This window comes from Corvus moneduloides, chromosome 3 (genome assembly GCF_009650955.1).
Source record: "Corvus moneduloides isolate bCorMon1 chromosome 3, bCorMon1.pri, whole genome shotgun sequence".
NCBI classification, from domain to species: Eukaryota; Metazoa; Chordata; class Aves; order Passeriformes; family Corvidae; genus Corvus; species Corvus moneduloides.
In genome coordinates, this window is record NC_045478.1 from 75158282 (window position 1) to 75180401 (window position 22120).

Sequence of the window (22120 nt, forward strand, 5' to 3'; positions counted from 1 at the left end):
CCAGGTTTGTTTGTTATTTTTTTTTTTTTAGCAATCAGCGAATACACTGTTACAAGCTTTGGAATATTAGGACTCCTTTTGTAAAAAAGAAATCCCTTTAACCCAACTGCACAGTCATAAACATTTACATCATTCACACGCTTACTCAGTCTCCCTAATTTTCCAGCACCCTCAGCTCCTCAGTCAGCTCTGTGGGCAGTTGGCTTAGAAAGATTCCCAGCAACAAATAAAGCTGGGTGCAAGGCACAGACTCTTTGCGAATGGTGGCATTTCCTACAGAAGATACGAAAATATTAAGACATCCAAGATACTTGGCAAATACACGAGTGAAAGAGAATTGTAACGGTCTAGAAGCCAAGCAAAAACTCCAGTGGCAAGACTGGAAGCAGCAGCAGCAGCAGAAAAATGATGAATAAAAAACAAAGTTCCACAGAAGTATAGAACCATAAAAGTACCATAAGGAAATGAAAAATCCCTCTCAGTTTACTTATAATCAAGGCATATTTTACTGACAGATCAAGACACCACATGATAAGATCTCTTATATAACTAAGAATTTCACATCATTACAGGCTTCATTTGAGCTACAAAAGCAAGAGATTTTGTATACTTCATGCTGACAGTTCTGGAGAGAAACTGCAATAAAATTCTCAAATTTCTTCAGATTGATTAGCAATAACCATACTGCAGCAGCTGCCTTGCCCTTGCTCAGCACTTTGTGTGCATGAACAGCATGAAAGATGTGACAGTACTGTGATTTTCCTGATATTTGTAGAATTATGCAACATGAAACATATATTTAAGGAGGAAGTTTAACTAAAAGGCAGCCCTTCTTTAAAAAATGGCCAAGTGAAACTCCAACAGTATGTAAGTTAGCACAATGTATATTCATGACTATCAAAGACTGTGAAGTTCAAACTCTCATTAAAGAATATTTGTTTACAAATCAGAGGCTTGAAAACACAAAAAACATTTTTGGAGCATTTGCGAATCTCTGCCTGCTGAACCAAGGCACCCTAACACCTTCCATCACTCAGAGTGCAGAACAGAATCAATGCCCACATTGCTGGTCCTGTTGGGCAATCTCCCTCAAGCATCCCTGAGATGGATAGTCACCATTAATCACACTGGACTGGAAAGTTCATTTATTCCCAGCTTGATACTTTCTCTCAGGTAAGTGCTTCAGAATGGGAAATTACTTTCATAGTCCCAGCCATCTATTTCAATGAAGCTCAGCACTGAAGGAGGTTTAACAGCACATCCTGTTAGTCCTCAAGTATTTTTGACAGGACTCAACACCAAATATTCTTTCCAGATTAATGCATTAGGACTGATCAAACTCGTGCTTTGGAGAGGTAGTAATTTCTCCAAATACTTTAATAGCAGCTGGATCAGCACTAGAAAACCTGCTAAGAGGTGTTCTAGCTCACTTCAGCTCTTAAGCAATGAATATGACAGCAGACAGATAATGTTGATCAAGAACTCAGAACAAAACAGTACCACGAATAGTCCTTTCACTGATACTCGCTCCCTCCTCCAGCATACTTGGACCTTTGAGGAAATGCAGGCTATTTGATTCTGTTCACTAGGTGATAAAAAATGCATCAGTACCTCGGGACTTTTTGAGGAAAAACAAGTATTTTACGGTTCAAGAACTTGAATCATTTATCTACAGTGTGGTGCTTTAAACTCTTTTGGAAAAATAATCCTGCAAATGCACATAAAAATCTTCAGCAAAATCCATGACAAACCCTTCTTGCGGAATAACCAGGAATTTGGATGCAGTAGCAGGTTCCAGTTGTGGGAGACGGTGACACAGAAAGAGGCAAAACATGCAATATAATGCCTAATGAAATACTGCTCATCCAACACCTGAAAGTCTAAAATCTTATAGCCTTATACCTGTATACCCTTAGCTGACTGCTGACTCCACTCTTACAGCATCTTCAGCTAATGCTTATCTTTAGAGACAAGATGATACCAGGTAAGTACCCTGTACACTCTTACATCACGTTAACTTTTGAACATCTTGCTTTAGTACGTCTCACCATATGTGTGTATCTGGTACTATAACAACTGAATCAAAACTTCTATTCCTTTAGCTGCCCTGACAGGTGAGGAACACTATTTGGAAGAAAGTAAAAGCAATAAACCCAAGTGCTTACATTTATTTCCTAAATAAAGCACAAACAAGGTAATGCTTTCGTAAGTTGCAAACCCTTGACCACATGACTAAAGTTGTTCGGTCAAGTGTTGACAGTAAAATCTTATCTTATGGGCCTTAGGGAAACAATGTGTTTGTTTGCACTGTATTATTATTCTGAAGAAAGCCATCTATCTGGTTACAGAAAGATTAAACAGGCCAAAACTGTAACAGCAGAAAATTACTGCAAAGCCATCCATTACAAATGACCGATCACGCAAAGAGGGCCTCGTGCAGTGCTTCGCAAAGCAGGAAGATCTCATGAGTAGCGGCTTCCTGAAATAAAAGCAGCTGAGTTCAGACGAGCTTGAGGCAGCAGTTGAAAACACGCCCTGCCCAGGCAGGAGCACACGCTGTACTGATGCTTCTCCAAAGAACAGTTTGCTAAATAAGTCCTTTGGCTGTACAGTGCAGTGTTTTATCTCCCTTACTTGCCGTCCCACCACTGCCCGAATCGACGGAGAGATACAAACACATTTGTTCTCACAAGGTCACAGCAGGAACACAAGTGCAGAAGGAGTCCACCAACCACAGAGAACTGGCACCTTTTTTAGACCTCATATTTCCACTTCTGAACCTCAACCTAGATTTCCAACTGATTGCCAGATTAAAAGGAATAAAGATGTCCATTTCCTGGGAAGAACCTCCTTGGCAAGAACCTTGATGAAATTCAACAAAACCCAAAAATAATATGTATTTTTAGTAAAAAAACAAACATGTGGTACTCACAGGCCATTAGAGAACTCTCAGTCACATCTCCATAGCTGTATTGTGAAGCTGGAGAATGGGAAACAAGTACAGACCAAGTATATAAAAGAGTAAAGTAAGAACAAAGCATCCAGCAGATGTTGCATGTTCCTCTCATAGAGAGGAAAAACTAATCTTTTCAGCACCTTGACTAAGGGAAAAATATCCATTACACCTACACACCCAGAGCTATTTTATCTGCTAGACTGAATGAATTCTTGGGTCAAAATTGCACTGACACCCATGAACAGATACAGAGCTGATGCAGAGTTTTAACTCTTGAAAACTGTGGAAAAAAACTGGCTATTTTATTTTCATTTCTCACAATATTTTTCCAGAGCCAGGGAATGCCAGTGTCACTGAAAATCCTTGCAGAAACAACCAAGTAATGAATCCAACAACTTCAAAATGCGGGTGAGGGTGTCATGCATGGGATATACTCTTTTTTTCAACAGCTTCTTATTTAACCCTTGAACAAGATCACGACCTAATTATTATTTCCTCCTCCTTCTCCCACCTCTAACCGTGCAAATACAACTCATCAATCCCAAGTATGCATTAGATTTATGAAAGCTCCTTAAAAATTATTCTCAAATTGCATTTCTTATACTTTGATGTATACGTAAGGGAAATGTTTTTATTTTCATTTGCGGCAATTACTAACATTGTGAATATCTGGGTTTTAAGAGACTTATGTTTGCCATAACTCTTAATCTTCCAGCTCTTCCCCGAAGAACTGCCTGTTCTTCTGCAATTAAGCTACCCTCTGTGAATCCCACACTACTCTTTGTTACATGTAGTACATGCACAGAAATTTCTCCAGGTAGTGCAGCAGACTTACCAGTCTTGTAAATAATTTTTATCAGCTATTTCTAGAAAGCAGTGATAAAGCCTTTCAAATCTAATTATTAGCATTTTGTAACCTGAGTTTGCAGTCAAGATAAATTTTGCTTCATAAAATATTTATCAGCTACTTAAAGAATTTTAAAAGCATTTGTTGTAACAGCAAGGCACAGATAAATTCTTTACTTCTTCTTAGTAGTTCATACCACTAAAACACTTCAGTTGAAAATGACATTAGCTTTATTTAGTTTTATTATCAGCTTATTATTAATTGTGAGCTTAAAACAGCACACTGACAAAGGATGCAATTAATACCCATTTTGGTTTTGCTATCTAGATGAAAACCACCATGCAACTAAAGACGCAGTTAAAACACAGGGAATAGTTTAACACATCATGTAGCATTCTCCTTAGTTTTTTAGGAATGACTAACATACACAGTATAAGGCTCGTATAGGCAGAGCTCTGAGCACCATTTATTAATATTGCCAATGCTTGCCAGGTGAAAGATCTTCTCTTTCTGGAACAGTAACTTGTTCAGACATGTAAAAGAAACTTCTTAAAAAGACTTCTAGTTTCATTTTGGCAGAACCCACAGAGAACCCTGACATGCAGCTAAGGAGGAGGACTGCTGGAGAGAAAAGCAGGAAGAGAAGGCCAGTTTGACAGATGGGTAGGAAAGACCATGAGCTAAGGACCAATATGGGGTTCAGTTTGAGTTTCCACACTGCCTCCACTTACTTCATGCTCTTTCTGTAGGAAGGAATGGCAGAGACCACCCACCCTGGCCTGGGATCACTCCCCTTTGCCTGATCAGGAGCTGGAGGCACAGGACACACTGGTGTCTTAGGGTGTGAGGAAGAAAACGAGGCCTTTCATTCCACAGTCAGGCAGCTTCAGACCAGCAAGGATAATTACCAGCTTGGTTTTGCCATCCTGGCTGAAGTTGAATCACAAACCCAAAACGCCAAGTTTGGTAATCTCAGCTGAGGTCCCCTTCGCACAGCTATTTATATCAGGCATGTGGCATGGTCAGAAACTCGGGATATTCAGCCACAGTGGTATTATTAGAACAAACATGGGGGCGAACTCCACTGGTTTTTCGGTTCTGCCTTTAGCTGGGCAGTTTAGAAATGCTGTGTGAAAGCAGGGTGGACATGTTTGCATTCTGTTCACAGTGCATCTTCATTTGAAAACTGGCACCTACAGAAGCCTGACAATCAAATGAAACAACTTTGTAGCAGGGCTGAACAAGCTTTGCTGTGACAAGGCCATGATAAATTGAGGGCACAGGAATCCATTTCTCCAGCGACTGAGAACATGTGCTGCTGTTTCTCTAAGGAAACCACCTCCTCTACTAATTAAAGAAGTTATTTCTTTTCTTGCTCTTCATTTGAAGACACTGAATCCACTTTTTCAAGGCATGCTCTGGTAAACCAGACAAAAGATTTAAAAAGGGAAACTTATGAAACCCAGTCACAGTTACTAGTAAACAAATCCTTTTCTAAAAAGCACGGCCCTCAAAGGCCTCTACCTATTCTCCCCTCATTTTCTGGATATGACTTATGTTTTAAGAAGCAGAAATTAACTGAAAGGGTGTATAACTTTCACATTGTGGAACAAGAAAGCAGAAGATTCACAGAAATGCACAAATACTTGCAGGGGGAAAAAAAAAGTGCATTTTAAGAGGGTTTTTTGAGAAATGACCTGACCTTGATAGCACCGTCATGACAAAATAAGCTGCACTAGATTCTTCCCAGAAGTAAAAGCAGCACTGAAACAGACCTGATAATGAAAGGGAAGGTTTAAGGGTAGTATTCCCTCCTGGCAGTCATAAAATATACGTGCCTCAAAACTTAATCTCCAGGCTGCTGGTCTGACTTACAAGAAAAAAATCAGTATCCAAAGTAAATTACGCACAAGAACTAAACCAGAGTTGTTTACAAAGCATTCTAAATTTTTCACCATCTCTTACATCTAGAACCTTTGTTAACAGTACTTAGAAAAACACTGCAAAAAATATTTTATGCATTCTAAAGTCGTTGGTCTTTCAAGTAAAATACCCTTACCCAGTACAATTATGAGACACTTTTGCTTTGCAATTTACCTTAGTTCTGGAGAGAAGAATGAAAATTTGTCTTATCCAAAGTGTCAACTGACAATTTAAAATAACAAAGTATTAAAGGAATTGTCCTTGATAAAAACATTTGCATAAAAACAAGGAGTAACTATTCCAAACAGATTCTCCCAATGACAAGCTCTGCAGGCAAACATGAAGATTCTTCTCAGTGTGTGATGCCATGTATGAAGGGCTAAAGCAAGTGCACACCATTTGAAACCCTCTGCTCGTACACCAGGTAACACCACCACTGTTAGACAGTGGGAACCTCCTGCTGTCAGTTGTACTCACTGAACTGGCTGCCACTGATCCCAGGAAAATAAATCAATAAACAAACCAAGCTGAGCAAGTCAAATTTTGACTCCACTCACACAATCAAATTTTCAGACTAATAAGGCACTCTGCTTCCAAACGTAAGAATATGGAAGAGTGCCGGAGAGGAGAGATTCCAAGCATTAAATTAATTAGCAAAAGTGCAATTACCAAAAACAAAGCATAGAGGATTTCAATTTTCACAGGCTACATGTTTCAGAAACAAATAATCTTTTATATTAAGAATATTTTACTGTATTTTTGGCAGTCTAAATGAGTGTTCTACTGAGAAACCATTCCCACTACAAGAATCAGCTACTCAGCAAGGACATGTCACAAGTCCCTGACATGGAAGGAGGCTGGGGGAGGGGAGGTCCATTTAGAAATTATTTTTGTAAGTCATTAAGGATGAGCCATTCTAAAAGATTCAGTTAAGAACACATGCAACTACTTTAAAAATCCCATAGCAGCTTTTGTAATTTCAGGTTCATGGTACAAGCACAAATTACTTTTGACATTATCTGTTCAGATTATTGCACACATTTTATTGTTGCCATTTGAAGGATTCTAATAGCATAACACCATCTTTATTAAACTGTTGATACAAGATGAGTCTTTTAGCATAAAGTCAGATGAAGACATTACAAAAATTACATCGCTAGTAATAGATTGCAATAAACTATTAAAAGAACAACTTCCTTACAATATTGATATTTTGTTTACAATTAGAGACCAAAAAAATGAGGGGTTTCTGTCATAATATTTTACTAAATTAGTATTTAAATAATACTTGAGGCACTTTTCAGAAATTATTGAAAGCTATGAACAATTAGCACACTGAGTTAAATCTGAAGAATATGTCTACAATATTAACTGGTACACATGCAGCACTAGTTGCTTTTAAAATCCAGTTTTCTAGAAGGTTAAAAAGTTTGTAAAAGTCAGTTCCAAGCTTTCTGGCTGTCTATAGTAGCAAATATGCTGCTCTCATAATTTTAACATACAAATGATTGTTTATGTATGAATTAAGCCTCACAACATTAACTGTAAGGTAGGAAGTGCCAGTACCCTTTATACAGAATAGACAGATTGTGACTTGCTGAAACGAAGAGGAAGCATGAAGCAGACAACTCCATGGGCTCATCCCACTTCACAATACAGACCTCTGATACTTCTCCAGAAGACTCTATTATGCTGATAGTTCTACCATTGAGAACAATGTGTGTTTCCCAAGCACAAGACTAAACACTGAGCAGATGATTTTTAGAAAGGAGATCTGTTCTACTTCAGTTGTTCTTGATCACTCAGTACAAAACTTTCTGTGACTTTGCAGAAAAATCACATCGTATTTCTGTCCCTGGACTTGCCAAAACACACTAAAATCACAGAAGTCAAACTGTGTTCTATGCATATCCACAGCCATGGGACAGAAATTCTTGCCCCCGATTTCAAAATCTTCCACAGAACAGGAAAGCTTTGCAGTTTCCCCATCTCACCCTACACCTAGCTTCTCTGCTAGTGTCTTTGTGCACAAAATAAAAATAAATAAAAGTATGCTGCTGTGACTGAGAAACAAACATTCATGGTCCCAAGCCAAGGGCACCGGGCATATCTGATTTGAAATACTAAGTTCCTTTAATTTAAGACAATCAGACAAGTTATTGGGGTGGATGGAAGAAAGCTGTTTCCAGTGGGAAGAATTTTCTTGATCCTTCCGGCAAATGGACCATCAAAAAAAAGAAGTTCACCCACAAATATCACAGTTGTTCAGAGTCATATCCCAAAATGGGTTCTAGCCACTTCTCCACCTCTGCCACAGACAAATTTTTTCTCAGTGCATAATCTTCAACCTGCAAAGGGACCACAAAATGTGATGAAGATTTTGAAATTCCAGCTTTAAGTATTTACAAAATCTTTGAGACATCTGCTCATAAGATGATTTTGAATGTGCTAACACTATTAAAATGGATAGTATAAGTTACCTGATCTTTACATATCTTGCCAACAGCAAAATATTTGGAATTGGGACTGGAAAAGTAGAGGCCAGAAACTGCAGAAGCAGGAATCATTGCTAGTGATTCTGTTAGACCAATTCCTGGAAAAAAGAATGAGAATTTTCTTATTCTCTGAACTGAAAATAAGGACAAATTCAGAACCTTTTTTTTTGTTAGGCAGCTTCGAGCAAACCCAAAAAAATCTTGATGCTTTCGGATGAACTAAAAACAAACCCTTTTTTCACTTGTTAACCATTAAGAAAACCCACAGAGCTTTAAACACACTGCAGACTTTCATTACAATTACTGTAGAGTAACTGTGCAGTTTGAAGGAAAAAGCTTGGACATTTTGGCAAATGAGGTTTTGAAGCACGGGAAGGTGTTTTTGGAATTGTGGAAGTAGCAGTGAAACATCTGACATGTAAAATATCAGAGGAAAACAAATGGAATTAATCCCTTTTTAAGAATTACCATCTTAAGGTTCCTGTGGACCAGGAAATACACTGCTGAATAGTTTTTTATTCTGTTTCTATCTGGAATGTTTTCTTACAACCATGAGGATGCCAGACATTTTCTCTGTGCAGCAAAACCCTGTTGGCATGGAATCTGCTAATTAGGGACACAACTCCTCCACCATAAGCCCTGGCAGTGTTTTGCAAATTCTTCCTTGAATGGGGCAAAATAAAAATGGCAATAAAAAGGGGAAGATAGCAATTCCCAGAAGTACTTCAGTTCAGTATTTTATGTAGTTCTGCACCACCCGATTTGTTCTTTTGTTGGAGTTTTGACTTCACATAAAAACAGTTTAAGAAACTTAGTAAAGCAGAGTTACCTGTTGTCTCCTCAATGTTTGCAAGTTTCCACATGGTGAGTTTTTCTGTATGGTCAGGCTGGCTGGGATATCCAGGGGCAGGGCGAATTCCCTCATATTTAATTTTGCGTAGGCCAGAGAGATCCAGCTGCTCACTACTACTGTAAGCCCAGAATTCCCTTCGAACCCTTTCATGGAGCTCCTCAGCAAATGCCTTGGAATAGAGTGAAAAGATTTTTTTCTGTTTTACTGATGCAATAGCTCTTTGATTAAAACAAACAATGATAAACACCTTCTTGCATTCCCATTTTCAAGAGAGCTCTTAACATAGGTGAGACACTTGAAAGAATTAAAATTCATATGCAACACTTATTTTGCTAATTCAAGTACCTTAGTTACTTCTCTTATTAGCAGAGAGTGGTTTCTTGATTGTCCTGCTTTAAAGAGGTAAAGATGTGGACAAGTAGCCCAAAAAGACAAAGCTCATTAACCTATGGTAGTGACCCATCATTAATAGCACTGAGGTCATGAGGTCTTGACTATCTGGGTGTCTCACCCTGGTCTAGCTATGGAAGGCCACATCATTCTTGCCTCCATGCTAGGCTCAGATACTAGGAGCATGTGCTGCTGCTCCTTTTAGCAGAGGGCCTTTCCTCTAGCTCAAAGTGAGCAACAGCTTTTCTGAACTGCTCCTGCAGCTTACATGATTTTGCCAGCACTAGTTGTCCTTCAGAAAAAATTCCCACTTCAGTAAATATCTTCAGATAATAATAATAATCATCATAATATAATAATAATAATAATAATAATAATTTCTGAAACCCTGCTATAGCTTGAAATCCACAGCTAGAGCTACCCCCACTTGCATTGGCTCAAAGTGGCTCTAAGTTTGCTGAAAGTTGCCAGGAAACACATGATAAAACCTCATACCTCTGCTAACCGATCACCGAGAGCCTTCACCATTATGATGTTGTATTCATCATCCTGTTTCCTAAATTCATTGCATAAATCATCTACACCAAAGCAGGCCACAGCAAACAGGCCTAAGTAGTCACGAATGCCAGAATCCAGTGGTGCTATGAAGTCAGAGAGGCAGTAATATGGATCTGTGCAGGCAGAGTCCTTTTCAGCCTAAAGTAATGAAATCAATGCAATAAATCAGAACATTTTAAAATACATTAGTATTAAGTGCACTATTAAGCTAAAGACCAGTATTTTTAAGAGTAAAGGGCTTAGGGCACTTCTGACAAACACCTCAGTAGTCTTTGAGCCATGGTAGCTTTCCTATAGTTAAATTAGAAGAAAACCACCTCTCTTACTCTGAGGGTATTTGGACAACAAAACCCCAAAGAGGAGAGATGCAGCACTGAACATACATTTTGCTTCTATTTACAGTTACTGAGTTTTAACGACTTATATTGCAAACAAATTGCTACAAAGTAAGGAATACCCTTGTGCCAACCACTGGGTAAGAGGAGGAATATTTCATCTCTACCCCTAATAGATTCCACATTTGTAAACAAAACTGACGGCTGATGTGCAAACTGAACAATTCTTCAGCAACTCCCACGGTAGAATGGTTTGAGTTTATAAACACTCCGATGTTCTTATGCTACAAACTATGTGCTCAGTGAACCAGACAAAACAGTGCCCAGGATGCAGTTTTTACTAATCACACACCAACAAAACGTTATCTATCACAACCGAAAAGTTGAATCCTAAACAAAGTTCAAGCAGGTTTATGCAAAGGGAAGTGGCCCAAAGGAAAAGGTCCTGGAGGCGCTGGTCAATACCCAGCTGAACACGAACCAGCAGGGTGCCCAGGTGGCCAAGCAGGCCAATGGCACCTTGGCCTGTATCAGAAACAGTGTGGCCAACAGGACCAGGGAAGTGCTTCTTCCCCTGCACGCAGTACTGGTGAGGCTGCACTTCAAATACTGTGTTTAGTTTCAGGACCCCCAACTGAGGAAGAACACTGAGGTGCTGGAGCAAGTCCAGAGAAGGGCAGTGAAGCTGGTGATGGGTCTGGAGCACTCATCCTATGAGAAGTGGCTGAGGGAGCTGGGGAAAATGAGGCTGACGCGAGACCTTATTGCTCTCTACAGCTACCTGAACAGAGGCTGCAGCCAGGTGGGGGCTGGTCATTTCTCCCAGATAAAAACTGACAGAACAAGAGGACACAGTCTTAATCTGTGCTAGGGGAGGTTTAGGTTGGATATTTGGAGGAATTTCTTCACAGAAAGTGTAATTACATACTGGAATAGACTGCCCAAGGAGGTGCTGCAGTCACTATCCCTGGAGGTATTTGAGGAAAGACTGGACATGGCACTCAGTGCCACGGTCTAGTTGACATGGGGTTATTCAATCACAGGTTGGACTCAATAATCTTAGAGGTCTTTTCCAAACTGATTCCGTGATATAGGGAATTAAACTGCTCATTGGCTCCTTTTCCAAAATTGGAAAAAGGTAACAGAAAGAGGTGACTGAGCACCCAAAAAGAAATCTTGAATCATATCAGTATATTACTTGTGGAAGCATGATTGCTATTTAAGAGGTGGCACAGCTCTTGCAGATCAACTTACAGAGAGAGGAAAGTTATTTAGTGGCTATCACTTAGCTGAAGATTCATTTTTTTAATCCTATGACAATATTTTAGCAATGCTTTTCACCGATCCCCAACTGCATCTTAAAAGCAAATAAAATACTCCCACCCCTGAAAAACAAAGAAAAATTGTCTATTAACCTGCAAGGTTACAGAAAGTACCATAAAACTAAAGAAACATCCGTTATCCCCTCAGGTGAAATTTCTGTTAATTTTAAGGTTCTTTTGTAATTATTAGAGTTAAGGAAAATATTCCATGCATTTCTAACTTTTAGATTTATTTCACCTCCTTAATTAGTGTCAATGTCACGGAGAGAACTCTGTGTACTGAAAGGAGTATTTTATATGAGAAAGAGAAAATAATTATTCTCTTCTACTTTGCTCTGCTGAAGAAGACTCTGCCGAGTTACTATATACACCAGGATGCAAGAGATGCAGCTAAAATACACAGAGTCTAGAAGAGCAGTATGCACAGATTTTCATGACCTTAACCTATGAGAGAAGCCTGAATAATTGGGATTTACAAGGTAAAAAAGACTAAGGAAAATAACAGTATTCCAATAATAAAAAGCATTACAAGAACAACATCAAATGAGGTATTTTCCTTGGGAGAATCCTGGCAAAAAGCCAGGAAAAGAAAGTAGTGAAGTTGATTTACATGGGGTATCAAAATGCTTAACTAAGCCATAAGTCTCTGAAACATCCGTGCCTGTGCGCTTGTTGAGAGCATCTTACATAAACATCTGCCATGGGTTGTCAAGATACACTAGATCCACCTCAGGAACTGCAACAGATATACTTAAGAGCCACATATTTCTTAGTGCAGTTCTGCAATGCTGGCACATGACTGTTCTCACAGAGTACTGTACTCCAGAAATTTAGGTAGTTATATTTTTTTTTTCTGCCCACATTTGACGACTCTGAATATGCGAGCTATGGAGAAGCCAAATCAGGATAGGGAAAAAAGAGAGGCAGAATATATTGAAAGTTCAATCTACCAAATTAAATGCAAATCTAGGTAAGTACGATTCTCTCCATCAAAGTTAGCTGCCAACTAATTTAAATGGCCTCTTCATATTGTGAATTTTACAAAAAAATTAAGACTATCAAAAACAATTATCTCCATTGAGCTTTATTTTCCAGGTTTTTTAAATTCTAACTGGGTTTAAGCATTAACATATTCAAGCAGAATTTTTCATCTACAGTAGAATCCAGAGATATTAAGAGAACAAAGGTTCATTGGGTTCTAATTTAGCAACACAAGATTCATGTGATTAATTTATATAGTGAATTGCTTTAGGACATCTTAAAATTGAGACAGAAAATGCATGTAATATCTCAAGATGTCAAACCTACAAAGCATTTTGTACAATTATTATAATGCAAAATACTACAAATACTACAATACAAAGACCTGGCTCATCACTAACAGGATCTTGTTATTACTGAAAGAAATGACAAGACAACGACTGCAGAACGATTACAACAACCATTTTCTACAGTTTTAATAGGGCACTTCTATTACATTCCTGCTATTCAGGGGGAAAAACAGTCACTTAGGAAGTGTGCTGTCACTGTACCTGTTGCCTCAATCCATAAAATTTTGCTATTGGTTCTGAAGATCCCACTGCCTCTTCTACAGCATACAAGTGGATATCATCTTGAACACTTCGAGCTGGCCAGAACCCAACCACGCCTCTGGCTTGTAATTTCTTTTCATTAATCAATGTTTTCAGTAGATCTTGAGCATCATTATAAACCCTCTTAGCTTCTTCACCTATTAAAAACAAAAGAAAAAAGAAATTGCCTTAGAAAAGGCATGTTTTCATAATTGGCTGAACAGGTTTAAGAATTGTTTGAAGATTGATTCATTTTTCACATAATTGTCCAATGACTGCAATGATCTGTTAGCTACAGCAAAGATAGCAGAGTGATCATAGGGCAGTAACAACATATACCTTAGAGAAAAAAACCCCAAACAAAGTACAAAATGTTTCAGACAGCACCATTCTAGTAGAGGCAGAGAACACAAAACAAAATAAGCAAGAGACCCGGTGTGTGCACCTACATTACCACAGTGCAGCAGACCCAGAGCACTGCTTTCAATGTCACCCTTGCATTTTCATCATGTATTTCAAAGCCTACTGAATAGCTTCAAAAGGGGACAGAGCTCTCCTGCCACCTTCACCAACAACAGGAACACAGATATATTAAGCGCTCTGCTGCCATTTTCTGTCAATAAAATACCTCCCTGTGCTTTGGCAGGTGAATGCTAAATAAGATGACTGAGCATTTTTCTGCACTTATTTTTCAGCCTCACATGGCAACAGTTGGTTCACTAAGCATTGCTTTGAACAAATTATTTCAGTGACGTTCTTTGAATGTATTTGTATTAATCCTATGTATTTCAAAACATTTGAAATCTTACTGCAGCACACTGGGCCTGTTAGGGTTAGTTATATGAAGTAAATGCAATTTCAATACCCACCTACAGTTTTATCACTAAAGATCTTAGGGAAACTCCGGTTGGGATACTTTCCCCTAAGTTGCCAGACATCAAAGAAGGGCTTCCAGTCAATGTACTCTACCAGCCGCTTCAGGTCATAATCTTCAAAGACTTTTGTGCCGATGAATTTTGGTTTAACTGCAGGAATCAGAAGTACAGTCCGACATGACAAAAATAATTTAAAATTGCTTTAACATTTGCAACATAACTGACATTCAGCTGCCTCCACCCCTGCAAATGACCTCTTCCAAACTAATTTTCCTAGAATTCTCATTGTCACAGTGTTCCCAAGTCACACCATACTCCCCAGATACAATGTAACAACAACAAAAAAGCATAAAAGGCATATAAAGTTTAAATAGAAAATTTAAGGCCTTTTGTTCTTCCTCGTAAATCGATAGTTTTTAGCTGTTGGAACTTATTTCATTGGCCAGAATATTGGCCAAGACACAAGACCAAAAGAACGTACACAACTTACCAATACCTCACACACTTCATGGGCATATACATTTCATACTTACAAATTCCTTTCTATACACAGACATGTTATGTCCTATGACAGTGCAGAATGTTTCTGTAAATTTACATGCAATTTCTAAGAACTTTTTCAGCCACCCCACATGTTTAAATGCTCACACACAAGTGAGAAAGCAAGATGGATCTGTGTAAAGCCACAAGCTTTGCGCTTGTTTTGGCTGGTCAATACTTTGTAACACATTAAGATAAGCTATTGAAAATTAGCATCTTATTGAGTCTTGTAAATGAAACAACAGAAAGCAGCGCTAGCATCACTGCAGGATGCAACTTCTTCTCAAATGCTGTTTATATTCTAGTCCAATTTAAAAGAAAAAAAAAAAAAACAAAACCAGTACAAAAACTGATGGCAGAAGGGTAGGAAAAACTATAAGGAGGAATTTGCTAAAAATGCCATGTCACAGCATGTGTTCCCCAAATATGGTACAGTAAGGTGTGCAATGTAATGAGCCAGGCAGACACTATTTTGCAAAAGCCACCATTAGAGTTTTCTTTGATTATATGTTGTTATGGGTAACACATTGTTTTGGGATTTTTTTTTCAGTTGTTTTTATTAAATATTAATTTATTTTTTAAATGAGCTGTAAAAAAGCAGAAAGAGAACGTTAAAATTAATGCAAAAAAAATCTCTGTTGAGACAGATACCAATTTACTTAAGCTGTTACACTGCTATATTCTGAAGTTTAAAGCATAATTTAATTAAAAATGTATCTACAATAAATACACAAAATAAAATACAGGCACAGCAACCACAAACATATAGCTGACCTGGTACATGGCCTGATAACCAGTTATTATGGAAACCTTTTCTTCTAGCTTGCTGAAGAGACAAGTATCTTCTTTCCTACATAGACATAAAGGTTAATTTCAGAATGCCATCTTTCAGATACGTAAACTGTAACTGTTGACTTCATGGTAAAGTTTTACTCAAAATACCCTTCAGGACAAATCTGACAACAGATAATTTCAGTCTCAACAACTCCCAGTTCCCAAGTGTAAAGTAAGATTACATCACAAGCAGATCATTATTTTTGCCTGTATAATTCTAATAAAACTGGCCTACAAGATTTCTGGTTCCTCTGAACTACACTGGAACTTCCTTTATTACTTCAAAATATAGGTACAGAAAGATATTCTCCTACTGCTCTGATGCCTCACCTAAACAAGACTAAGACATTGGGAAAGCATGGTGGTTTAAAATTCTCAATAGAGCATGGCTCAGTAGCAGCAAAAGCAACCAGCACCCTTTTCATTGCCCCAGCGGAAGCAAATCCAGCTACTGCTCCAGGAGAGCACAGGTTGATTTAAGATGACATGACTGCCAGCTCCATGGAGGTCCTAGATACCACTGATTAGCCACTGCGGACAATCAAGAATTTGCCAAGCATGTGTTAAGATTCATGAAGAAGGTCTAACAGGCTAGAAAATTTGATTTCATAAGCACTTCTGAAAGTTTTCAATCCATTTTACTGCAAGTTTAAAATCAAAACAAATATATCTGAAGGTCTTCATAAGGAGCTGAACAGCAAGAGTAACAAGGCAACTGCCAACCACTTCAAACAAGAAGATAATCAATTACATTTGTACCTTGAGAGACTCATAGTGTTCTTGTCTAATTTCTTCATATTCCTCTAATATTTCTTCAAAGAAATCATCCTTTATACTATCGTCTAAGAGCTGGGAGCACTGAAAAACACAGGAAGGAGAAAGCACTAAGTACATACTGTAACACACTACAGTAAGGACAAAGCGAATTTCAGACTAGGCAACCTGTCTTTTGGCCTCTCTTGGAAACACTAAACTAAGCCTTACCAATAATCTTCAATTTACATTCAAACTATTCAAACTATCCGTGTTTAGATTACAATTATTACTGATATCTCAGCCCTACGACACAGGTAACATTGGCAGAGCCAAGTCTGGCTCTGGAAAGACCTGAGCGAAGAAGACTCCAAAACTTCAGAGATTAAATAGTCACAGAAGCAACACACAGCTTGGCCTACTCTTTACCACCAGGTATTTGCCAGCTAAGACCACCCATTTCTCTGAAAGAGAATCCATCCCAAAAAACTCCAGCCACACGTTTCTGAGTACTAATGTTGCTATCCATCTAACTTCAAAAATATATCCAACTTAGCCAGAATAGCAGTTCACATATAACTCTATCAGTCTTCACTACAAAACTACAGTCAAGGACTCAGTGAATGTCACCCTCACTACAGTAATGGGCATTTAAATGAAAGTAAGTACCCAGCGACCATAACTGTGACAAGCCAGATGAGAACCACGTGGCAGCACAAAACAGTTGAAGCAAGTGTAATTTACATACTTGTCTCTGATGCTCCCCTTTAATTTTCTGCCACAACATTAAGCCTTAGAGGAAAGGATGAAAGGCACAACAGAAAAACAGGGCATATATCTTTGCATGGACAAGAAACTATAATTTAGAACTTACAACCACAACACTCTTCGATGCGTCCAGGACATGAACTACAGGTGCACTATATCGTGGGGCAATTTTAACAGCTGTGTGTGTTCTTCAATGAAAAAGAAAAAGAGTGAGCATTTCACAACTAAAACAAAAAACCAACAAAACCAAGAAAACCCAAACAACCCACCAACAAAAAAAAGCAGACAGTGAAATAAATCCTGACTTAATGCATAGACCAGAACTTCAAAAGAAGTAGTTCATTCATCCATCTGCTATGCATGAATCATTAAACACAGATTTTAATAACAGGTATATAAACACTTCCCTTCAAAGAGTATCAGAACACTTCATAAATAATGTGCCAACACACATTCCCTCAATGTCTTACCAACTGAATGAAAATCAGCAACTCATTAGTTTCAAGTCTTAGAAAACTTCAGTAAGACTATTCCAAACTAAGCCTACCAAGAACTAACAATTTCTTTAATCCTTTTTCCTCATCTTACATTTTTCCCTCCCACATGCTAATTTTTAGGTCTGTGGATTAGTATTAACCTAATTCAGTGATGATTATTCCATTTCTCAAAATCAGAGGTATGAGTCCTCTCTACAGCTGAAGAAAGAATTCTGCCAGTGGTCAATAAATATTGCAAACTTGCACCTTGAAAATGCAGTAAACTTTGCATTGTAACTACAGGTGGAATCAGGACAGATCCTTCTCTTCACAGTCTGTCAAATTATGAGACTAGCTGCTGAAGCCACAAAATATGGACTCTAATAGGTCTGCTATAATATGTGCTACTCTGACAAAGAAAGCAACACTGCTAACCATTTCCAGTGATGCAAGAATGAGCTCTGCTCAGAGTCCCACCAAAACTCTGCAAGCAAGTGTAGGAACAAAGACCTTATAGGCCTTATAGTTTGCTTTCTTCTATGCTAAGGTCAAACAACATTTCTAAAATTGAACTTAAATCAGAGCCTAGGAAGCAATCTTCCATAACAAAGGTAAGATCACCTTTTTCTTCAGGTTCTGTCAAATATTTAAAGCACTTGGACACGGAGGTTTACTCATGACTGTAAAACACAGCTGTGTAAACAACTGTCCAGCATCTCCTGAATTTGCTTCTAGGAGTTGCATTTTTGATCTTGGCAGCTCTATTTTTTACAAAAAGGTATATTTTCTATTTTGATAGGAACAGACAAAGGAAACAAAAGAAGGCATGGTCCTAAAATGGCACTGTATCAACCACTACATGCTAATTTTTGTATTTCTTTAAGTAAATTTTAGGACAGTGAGAATCTTACTATTATTTCTCAGCACCTGAATTTACCAAAGTAACATAGTAAGAATGCAAAAATCATCATTACTGTAAATTATGAAAAAACTCTATTATGTGGATTCTGGAGACTAAATCCAGCCTCTCTCTCTTTCAAACTAACCTCACTATACACTCTTCCAAATACTCAGGGTCTCCTTATTCCAAATAACAATGGCAATTTATTACAGTGCAAAAAATGCAGATGGTTCTTCACTAGCAACCTCTGACATATATGCGACCTTTAAGAATACACACAGGAGGTTAAATTTAAGACTGGGAAAGTAATATTAAATATACATTAAGAATCCAATCTTCCATAAAGAGTACCTTGTGGACATATATTTTATAGACACTGTATTGTATCTGGGCATATGTAAAGTATATATTTATATACAGTTCACATGAATAAAATCATAATTTTTATACTCAAAATTATACGTATAGTCTTCAGTAATTTCCATATTCACGGATAAAACTAGCGCTGCTTCCCTATTAGCTACATTCCTCTCTGTGAATAAATTCTGCAAAATTATTTTATGCTGGTTATTTGACATCAATTACTAGGCCACAACGCCCTGGGTGAAAACACTGAGATGTGAAGAAATGCTTTCCTAAGACTCCCATTTAGAATAAAGCCTTCCCTCCACTCTCCAATTTTTTTTTTTAAATAAGAAAAATCCCTCTATGTTTGTTCTCTATACCAAAGCAATAGGAAGAGGCTCATATGGAAAAGGAGAAAAGGGATACAGTGAACCCTGTATTATACTTGCAGGAATAATAATGACAGGTAGTGATCCTACTTTCCGCTGTCTGTCAAATTATGAGATGATTTGTTAAAGCCCAAATACAGAATACAATATATGTTGCTCTGATAAAGAAAGCAACACTGCTCACAGCTTCTAGTTACACAGAAAATGACCTCTGCAGTCTTCTGAGCTGTCACCTCCTCAAGTATATTGTACACAAACCAGTCAGCAAAGCTTTATCCACGACTCTTATACATGCCCAGAACACATCTGTGGTAATGCTAATACTAGCTGTCAGTGAGCTGTCAACATGGTCTTCAGGAAATCACAGCAGCTGTATTATTTCATTTGAACAGATCTGAGAGGACAAGATCTCAACAGCTCAGTCTATCAAAATCAACATGATGAGTACTTCAAGGCAAGCAGCACGGCTTTATCCGCTACCAGCCTGCTTGAGCAGCACTGGAGGCTCAACACAGTGAACCATGATCCAGGAAAATACAGTAACTTCCTTAAAGATAACAGCTCCCTGATGTCAACATGGCCATTTCTAGTCTCAAAATCCTGCATTTTTAGAATACTTTGGTGAATGAAAATAGATCATTCAACCCCTTAGAAGAACAGAACTATATTCATACACATATGTGCACAAACTTTTAGAAAAAACCGTATTTCCACATATAATATACACTTGTACAAATTAAATGTTTAAGATGTCCATTATTTGTTATGTACTAACTACATTTTACCTCTATAATCTAGGACTTCTGAAACAAGAAATAACACTAAATCTGAGGGTGAATATATATCAGTATGTGGGTAGAGGAAAAATGAGAGAAAGGGAGAAAGAAATAGCTATAAATTTTCTTTTTCACTAGTTAACACTGTTTGCGTATAAGCCGCCCATCTTCCCAACTGAGGTATCTTACTTAGAAGTAGTTGCTCCTCCAATGAGCAAAGGAATCTTTATTGCCAATCTCTCCATTTCCTTGGCGACAAAAATCATCTCATCCAAAGATGGGGTGATGAGACCAGACAGGCCAATTATATCTATTGCAAATTTACAAACACACATGCACAAAACTTTTAGCCAATCCACTAGAAAGACACAGAAATCAGTACAGAAAAGTTTATTTCAAACATCAGATAGCTTCATGCATCAGATAGAAAAGAATGAGATAAAAAGCAGGGTAGTCACTAGTCTAGAAGGGAGGTTTGACCCAATTAGAAAGTGAAAGCTTTCCAAGAATGACAGTAATTCCAAATCCCCAGTTTAAGATATTTCTCGGTCTTCACAGTTGCTGAACACCTACTGCTCTAGTTTCAGCAATAAATAAACAGTACTTTTGATTAGCAAGCTCCAAGTCTCAGAAGTTCAGTACTGAGGAGGGAAATAAGACAAAATAATTATAAGTTGTGCTCTTAGAAACAGCAAATGCTTTCATCACCTATGTTCCACACAATTCATCTTTTCCAAGATGCAGCAGACTGTTCCAAAGCAACTGTAATTTGTTTCAGAAAGTTCATTATTTATTAGAACAATTCATTCCTGATTTCACACTCACTGATCTGGCAGGCCGTATGCCAAGTTCTTTTACTGATTTAAGATCCAACAAGAAATTACTTAGACTTTTCAAGCCTCCATTTATCCATCTGTAAAACAAATACTACAACATCTCTCTTAGAGTTCTCCTTTTAATATAGGGTTTCAGTTCCTCAGGCTAAGTTTCACAGAAGTGTCAAATGCTAAAAAATTAATATGGTTAAAGTAGAAATTCTGACTTCTCTGAAGATAATCTGATCAAATCATAGACAGCATAGGAATGCAATAAGCAGCAATTAAAAAATGTAAGTGTGATTTAAAAATCAAACAATTCAGAAGTACTAATGAAATCTCTATACCTGCTCTGTTCTCAACAGCAGCTCTTAATATCTTATCACATGGAGTCATGACTCCTAAATCAATAACTCTGTGGAAAGAAAGGAGATGACATAAGATCCTTCAAATAACAAATCAAATTTCTGCTACATGGCAAATACATTCCTCTTGCTGTAAATAACTGACCTAAAAATTGAAGTTAAGATTGAGATTTTTGTTTGTTTCTCTTAAGACTGCTTTTGGGAATTTTTATACAGGAAATACCTCTGGGTCTGGTAAAATTTTCAGTAAGAGTTCCAGATGGCATAATAATTAAGAAAATTCAAGTGTAAGAGGGGCTTCTATTTTTAAATAAATTTTTGGATTGTACTAAGTCTGGCTGAGATGAGTTAATTTTCTTCATGGCAGCCAGTATGGTGCTGTGTTTTAGATCTGTGGCCAAAACAATGCTGCTAAACTAAAGTTTAACTATTGATGAGCAATGCTTTCACAGCATCAAGGCCTTTTTTGTTTCTCACTCTAGTCCCCCAAGGAATAGATTGTGAGTAGACACAACCAGGCAGATGATCCATACTAACCAAAGAAATATTCCATGGCACATGAAGTCAAGCTCAGCAATAAAAGGGAAGAGGAAGGGGCTTAGAGGGGTTAGCCATATTTTGCTCAGGAACTGGCTAGGCACCAGTCTCATGGGAGGTGGCAAGGGGATTGCCTTTGTACCACTTGTTTTTTCTTTCTTTCTTTCCCTCTTCTTCCACTTCTCCTTCAGTTATTAAACACTTTTCTCCACCCACAATTTTTCTTGCTTTCTTTCTTCCTTTCATCTTTCCCCACCCCACTGAGGCTGGCTGGGTGGAAGTGAGTGGCTGTGTGGTGCTTAGCCGCCTACCAAGCTACCAACAGCAGTAGCATTTCTGAAGTTATCTGGATAACAAAAATATTTTGTGGACATCATACCTTATATCAGGAATATAAGATGATTCACATCAAGCTTGTTTGCCTTATTAAAGCATACATTTTATGAAATGGGACACTGAACTTCCCTCATTATTCCTATTAACCCTAGCCATTGCC

The 22120-nt window shown here is 37.9% G+C and overlaps 1 protein-coding gene across 6 annotated transcripts in view; it reads right to left on the minus strand.

Annotated features, from left to right (window-relative positions):
• Nucleotides 1-6744: 6744 nt before the first annotated feature.
• MTR (5-methyltetrahydrofolate-homocysteine methyltransferase) overlaps nucleotides 6745-22120 on the minus strand; it is a 50893-nt gene continuing 35517 nt past the window's right edge. For all 6 annotated transcript variants that reach the window (XM_032102228.1, XM_032102229.1, XM_032102234.1 and 3 more), the window contains 11 exons: nucleotides 21070-21137; nucleotides 20097-20217; nucleotides 17127-17208; nucleotides 16259-16357; nucleotides 15440-15515; nucleotides 14120-14275; nucleotides 13212-13408; nucleotides 9960-10160; nucleotides 9051-9243; nucleotides 8207-8319; nucleotides 6745-8074 (listed from right to left, as the gene is read on the minus strand). In XM_032102228.1, the coding sequence (XP_031958119.1) occupies nucleotides 7982-8074; nucleotides 8207-8319; nucleotides 9051-9243; nucleotides 9960-10160; nucleotides 13212-13408; nucleotides 14120-14275; nucleotides 15440-15515; nucleotides 16259-16357; nucleotides 17127-17208; nucleotides 20097-20217; nucleotides 21070-21137 (1399 nt within the window). In that variant the 3' untranslated portion in view covers nucleotides 6745-7981. The remainder of the gene's footprint in view (nucleotides 8075-8206; nucleotides 8320-9050; nucleotides 9244-9959; nucleotides 10161-13211; nucleotides 13409-14119; nucleotides 14276-15439; nucleotides 15516-16258; nucleotides 16358-17126; nucleotides 17209-20096; nucleotides 20218-21069; nucleotides 21138-22120) is intronic.